Source organism: Juglans regia, chromosome 12 (genome assembly GCF_001411555.2).
Source record: "Juglans regia cultivar Chandler chromosome 12, Walnut 2.0, whole genome shotgun sequence".
In the NCBI taxonomy this organism is placed as follows: Eukaryota; Viridiplantae; Streptophyta; class Magnoliopsida; order Fagales; family Juglandaceae; genus Juglans; species Juglans regia.
The window spans coordinates 21,534,568-21,541,620 of record NC_049912.1 but is presented as its reverse complement, the minus strand read 5'-3'; the positions used below and the strand labels follow the sequence as shown (position 1 = coordinate 21,541,620).

At 30.6% G+C, this 7,053-nt stretch overlaps 1 protein-coding gene across 1 annotated transcript; it reads right to left on the bottom strand.

Moving 5' to 3' along the window:
- Window positions 1-3,234: 3,234 nt before the first annotated feature.
- On the bottom strand, window positions 3,235-4,399 carry LOC109005924 (protein DMP2-like). Its single transcript, XM_018985019.2, has one exon. It carries the CDS (start codon window positions 4,178-4,180, stop codon window positions 3,539-3,541), a length of 642 nt encoding a protein of 213 aa, XP_018840564.1. The 5' UTR covers window positions 4,181-4,399; the 3' UTR covers window positions 3,235-3,538.
- Between the last annotated feature and the right edge of the window lie 2,654 nt (window positions 4,400-7,053).

The following is a 7,053-nucleotide window of genomic DNA, read 5'->3' as shown; positions in this document are numbered from 1 at the left end:
TGTAATTAATAACTAGGTGAGAAGTCTCTCTCTCAATTTCAGCATTTTTCTAAACTTAGAAAGCGGTACAAGACCAATGTAACTTACTGTGCCTAATAATATTTTTAGTAAGAAAATCATAGATTTCATTTTTACAAAATTTTAAAGCCTCATTGTTCATTTGAATAGGTCTAACTTTAATAAGAATATTCTTTTTAGAAAAGTCTTTAACTATTTATATATATATATATATATATATATATATATATATATATATATATATCCTTCGGTAATCCACAGGCTAGTCGGACATCTCCTTCTAGACTCAATTCTTACCGTGAGTTAAAGTCAAAAACAAAAAAAAGAGTTCCTATTAAGGCTGCATGAGGTCCATTGTTGGCTAGCTATGGGGTGAAGGGAGGAGCTTCAAGTCTCTCCTCCTCCACACCCTCCCCTCTATCATTAGAGGTGTAATCGGTCTGATTTGATTTGATTTTGTACATTTTTTAGACCTGAATCGGTATATATTGATTTTAAAAATTTAAGAATCGATATCAAACTGATTCACTATCAAAATTGAGACTTTCGGTTTTTTTAGTTTCGGTCCGGTTTGGTCCAATTTTTTCAGTTTCACAAATTATCTATGTTAGTAATAATATGATGGTTACATATACTAAAATATTAGTCTATTTATATTATAATATAAGTACATTATTTTATAATAATTAACACATACTAATATAATATTGAATTAAACTATAGTCTATAAGTTTTAGACTTTTTATATGAAGATCTATGATCAAATGTGTAAAAATGTATTTACAAAAAGAATATATGTATATTATATAATTTATTATGCCAAAAATGTATTTATCATTGATATATATATCAAAAGTAAGTTTATATTAATAAATTAATATTAATGTTTATGTTTATGTTTAAGATTAAAATTTTATATTATATTAATTTTATATTATAAGATTAAAACTTATATGTTATATCAAATGTTATATTAAAAATTATAATATTAATTCTATGTTATATCATATATTAGATTAACTTTATGTTATAAGATTAATAGACTTGAATAATAAAATTAGAATTTCATATTATATTAATTAGTAATTTAATATATAATATATATAATATAATGTAAAAATTTATAAATATATGTACTGGTCTAATTTGATTTAAACCAATTTTTAAAATATAAAAGTCAATACCGCACTAATCTATGACCTGTTTTAGTTCTTAAGAACCGGTATTGCACCGGACAACTTACAGACTGGTTTGATTCGATTCAATCTGTTTTTCCATTTTTTTTTTTTTTTTTTACATCGCTATCAGCCACAGGCCCACACTTGACCGTTACTAGTCTTTTTTTTTTTTTTTTTTTTTTTCGGTGCATGGGTTCTATTCTCTATTTTTGTTAGAAGTACTCAAATATATGTTACCGTACAGTTTGGATAGTGCTCATTTGGATTGCGAGATGATGTGAGATGATATAAGATAATTTTAGATGAATTAAATAAAATATTGTTAGAATATTATTTTTTAATATTATTATTGTTTTGAGATTTGAAAGTGTTGAATTGTTTATTATATTTTGTGTGGATGTGTTGGATTGTTTATTATATTTTGAAATTGTTAAATTGTTTATTATATGAGATGATATAAGATTGTTTTTGTATCCAAACGAGCTGAGATGAGATGAAAGTTAAGAGTTAAATAAAATATTGTTAAAATATTATTTTTTATATTATTATTATTTTTAGATTTGAAAAAATTGAATTGTTTATTTTATTTTATGTAATAATTTAGAAAAATTATAATAATTAGATAAGATGGGTTGAAATGAGCTTTATATCCAAACGGGGCCAAACTATAGTTGTCGAGCAATGCTACACAACCTCTCCAACCTCCACACACCACATTTTTTAAAAAAAATTTAAAATTTAAATTTTTTTTGAGTTTATTCTTTTTAAAATAATTTAATTCTTTTATTTATTATTCATATATTAAATATTTGATAAAAGAAAAAAAAAATAAAAATTAAAAAAAAAATGATGTGCAGAAGTTGTATAGATTTTTTTATAGTTGTCTATCCTCGGTCACCAACTTACACACACCATATGATTGCCACTAGATGATCGATCATCTAAAAATCCTATCTATGTTAACGCGTGAACCTCATCATGTGCCACTTAATTATGGTATTGCACCTGAAGCTAGCCCATGATCATGAGCTCCACTTTGACTAGTTCATGGCCGACACCTCCATGAGGATCTCATCTCCTCTTTTCTATTTCTCTTCTGGTTGCTATATATATTTGTATATATATATAGAAGTTAGTCCCACAATCTCCTGGCCGCCTCGATCGATCGGGGTGTCATGACCATGTTCATGTCGATCGATCCCTTTCATCAATAACCCTTGTGACCAACTTGCGCCTCCACTGGACCACTACGGAACATTAACAAGCTCGGCCTACCACTTTTTTTGAGGTCACTTTTATTGAAAATTGACTAATATTTAATCTTGTCCATAGATATGTCCTCTTTTGATAATGCAAATGAGGTGGGATAAAACATTTTCAAGGATCGATTGATCATCTCGATCGACGCAGCTACAATATCATGAGATCCATCAATATTCATCATCATCATGTGCGTCTTCACCAGTACTTCATATATGTCTAATTGGGACTTCCATATATATATAAGACATGATGAAATGGTCACAATATAAGATAAATCATAACAATCCTACGCCAATAGATTATTCAAATAACTCATGACCACCTTATTATTTTTGTTAAATACATGATATGGCCGGCCGAAGAATATTATATATGTACTTAGGTAGTACGTATAAATCGTCATGACAAGTTTATTAGATCATGATCATTTAATTGGTACGGCCGAAGAATATTATATATGTACTTAGGTAGTACGTATAAATCATCATGACAAGTTTATTAGATCATGATCATTTAATTGGTAGATATCCTGAATTATTCTAATTATTTTAAATTAATGTTATTAAAATATGTTATTGTTAGGTGATTGTTGGAGATCATGAGTCTTACCCCTCTAATTAATATTTCTCATTTCATGATCATTGTTACCGCGTATAAACACCATCATGATCTTTCCCATTAGAAAATACGTACGTAGGACGTAGCTAGCTGAAAAAGAAGTATAAGTACGTATAGAAGAAAAAGAAGAAGCTGAAATACATTATAACCATAAACATGAAGTTAATTTCCTTGGGTTTTTCTCATATCAAGGCCAGGTATTTCTCCATGCACAAACCACAAGAATTATAAAGGGTTTAATTTGATCTGATCTAGAATATTTCTCCGCAAACGGCCATACACGTACAAGCGAACTGAAAATCCTGTGAAGATTGATCACGTACAAGCTTTTACAACATGGCCTGACGCCATGCAACAAATTAAGTTAGAATCCATCAAATTAACCTTATAAACATGGGAATTTATACGCACACGAAAACAAGGCAACAAGGTAAAAGAAAACCACACTCGAACGTAATTATTTAGACTTCTGTCGTTGGGGATACTGCTCCAGTAGTACCAGTAGTAGTACTAGTAGTACTAGACTTGGAATCCGTCGAAGACTCGGTACTACTTTTAGGGTATCCGATTCCATGGCGCTTGTTAGGAAAAGCCATGAAAACCACACTCGACACCGCACCAACAACAGGAGGCAACACCTTGAGCAAAGTTTTCTCAGTGGAAGCCGACACCGGATAGAAGCACTCCACAGTATTTTGATCCAAAAGCACGACGACTCCAAACACAGCCACCGCAAAGAAGGCATGAACGAAGTCGGCAAACCGAAGCTTATAGGCCGACAAGTCAACGCTCTTGGACTCCGCCGAGGGCCAAATACCCTTCAACGTTGCAATCCCATAGTGGTTTTTCTTGTCATCTCCGACATAACTGTCGGTGAAAGTAGAAAAGAAGCAAGCCAGACCAGAGAGACCAACGAGGATGGAGGTGGGGAACTTGTACTTGAAGGTGTTGCAATTGCCATAGTTGGATAAGGTAGGGCTGAGGAACTGGTACGTGAAGACTGTCCCCGTCGGGAGGAGCCTCACTAGGTTTCCAAGACCTGATAATGTTTGGTCTTTGATGGTTTTCTGGCCGGAACTTTCCGTAGACTTGGATGCATCCATGGATATGAGTGTCTTTTGGTGGGATTATTCTTTTGGGGATGAATATGGAGGATAAGAAACGTGTCTTTTGGTGGGATTATTCTTTGGGATGAATATGGAGGATAAGAAACCAAGTGTTTCTTTGCGTTATGGGATCAGCTAGCTTGCAACTATCAACGAACTTGATCTTCATGGCTATTTATAGAACGCCCTGTGCAAGAGATGGCTTGCTTGATTCTATTGATCTATACTATTTTGATTATAAGAATATTATCTTGACTAGGAAATTATGAGATATTGAATTTATTTACTTTCATATTTCATTAGGACTTATTCCTTATACTATATATATATATATATATATATATATATATATATATATATATAAATAGGTAGCCATCTTTCTTGGACTTACATATATATTATTAATTCAAATATAGAAGTCAATTTTTACCTATTTCTACGTGATGGCATCAGAGCCTCATGTTTCTTGTAGATTCTTTGCATAATTTTTCTGGTGAACTTGTCGCCGCTGATCGGTACTTTCCAACCTTCATCGTAGCTAATAGTATTGACATTGATTAACTAAATATATTTTTATTTTTAAATTTAATAAATATCACCTATATTTAATCCATATTAAATTAGTTAAATTATTTTCATCTAAACTATAAGTTATAGTAAATCTATTCTTATTTTCAAATATAAAAAAAATTATAACAAGTTTAAAAGAATTTTTTGAGATTATTATATTATAGATTGTTGGATTGTGAAAATAAAAATGAATATAATTTGTTGGAAGTTATTGAAGATTATAAAAATAAAATAAAAATAATAATAATTTATTATTATAGAGAGTGTAATGATTAATCTAATGTAGATTTTAAATTTTGAATGATTAGTTAAAAGTAAAAAAATTACATATTAATCAAAATTTAAAGAATAAGATGACGAATCTAATACTAATGCTCTGAATTAGTTAGTTCTGAAATTATATTTCAGAATCAAGTTCACAAAATACAGATAGTCTGGTATATATGTAAAAGACTCGATCTCATCCGCCTTCAGATGCACAGCCATTGCCCATCACAAGATCAGAGACCCAGCACCACGATCAGTTGTTGACTTTAGTTGTTAACCCTTGACAATTAGTTGAAATTATAAAATATTGTACATTGTACAATAAATTAACTAGCAAATTAGTTCCAGCTCTGCTACGCACAGGCACAAGGCGTGCTTGTATGTGCACGTCATTGATGTCAGCACTTATATTATTAAAAAAAAAATCATAATCAAATCTTCGAAACCATACCCTAAAATCTCAAGCGCTACAGAGCTTTACAGACATGGATTCAAGCTAGAAAGCTTAATTAGCACATCGGAAAAACTCAATTATCACCACAACTATGGGATTTCAAGGATCAATATATATCAACGGTCAGCCAAAAAAACAACAAAAATGCACGTTGAAACACATATAATCTTAGATAAAGAAAAGACTGAAAAAAGAGAAAAAATACAATCAGGATCTTCGTAGTTAGGGAAAGGGGAATCCGGCCAAGTTTCTGGATGCATCGAGATGTTTCTTGCGAAGGCCATCACCTCTTCGGTTACATCGACAGCATTGCCGATTTCCTCCTCTGATCCAAGTAGGAGCAATTTGGAAGCTATTTAGGTGATCTCTGACATCGTTTTGTTGGTCAATAGATTTGAGATGCCGGTCTTAAATTTCCCGCTAATCTCGACGAAATCGCTGCGAATTCCGAAGATACTGTCCTTTTTGGAGGCTTTGTGATCGGAAGGTTGAGGGTGAGGGTTCTGTGATGGGTTTCGACAAAAGAGAGGGTAAGGGAGATTCGAGCAGAGGGATGGAATTGGGAGATTCTCCCAATTTTAGCACATCACATTTTTTTTTTAATTTTTTAATATTTTTTTTAATATTTTAATTTTTTTAAAATTAAATTTAATATTTTATTTATTATTTATATATTTAATATTTAATAAAAGAAAAAAAAGAAAAAAAATATAATATATAAAGATTATATAAATAATAAAAAGTTGTATAAATTTTTTAAAATGCACCATTCCAACGAAGGACGGGTTATTTAATGCAACGGCTAAAACGCGACGTTTTATTTAATGCAAGTAGGATGTCGTGCGTGCGACCTTCTCTCGTATCCCTTCGTTTAGAGTTTTTCTTAGAATTTTTATCCCAGAAAATGCTTAAAGAAGGGATGATTTAGGAGAGGTTTAGGATGTAAGATGAAAATTTTATATTTTATTTTGAAGTTTAAAATATTATATTTTAATATTATTATTATTTTAAGATTTGAAAAATATGTATTGAAATTTGAAAAAGTTAAATTATTTATTATATTTTATATAGAGATTTAAAAAAAATATAATAATAAGATGAGATGAGATAAAAATTTTATATTTTATTTTAGTTACCAAACCTTCCCTGACGCGTGTTAATTCTTTCTCTCCTCAAAAGTTGCAATCTTATGACTTAGAACAGACACGCACTCATCAATTAGTCTACGTCAAAATCTCACCATTTGGATAAGAACACAGTGATCAATGCATACATGACATGGCGTATTCAATATAGTAAAATTCTTATTATAAGCTGGTGTATAGAGTATATGAGTATTCTTCGTGTCGTTGACATGATAAAATTTAATTTTTTTATAAATCAAGTATATGAACTTTACACACAGGTTTACAATCAGTAGAAGAACTCTTCAACATATGGGTACTGTTAAATGAATAAATAAATAGTTCAGCAACTGCATTGTTTAAGGGGAGTAAAAAAAGATGGCCGGATAATTGCAACATGCATGCATGCCAGCAATTCTAAATTGATTAAGAAGAATGATAACAATATTAATTAA

Excerpts from the sequence above, each read along its gene's own strand:
- LOC109005924 (XM_018985019.2), bottom strand. The coding sequence starts at position 4,180 with ATGGATGCATCCAAGTCTACGGAAAGTTCCGGCCAGAAAACCATCAAA.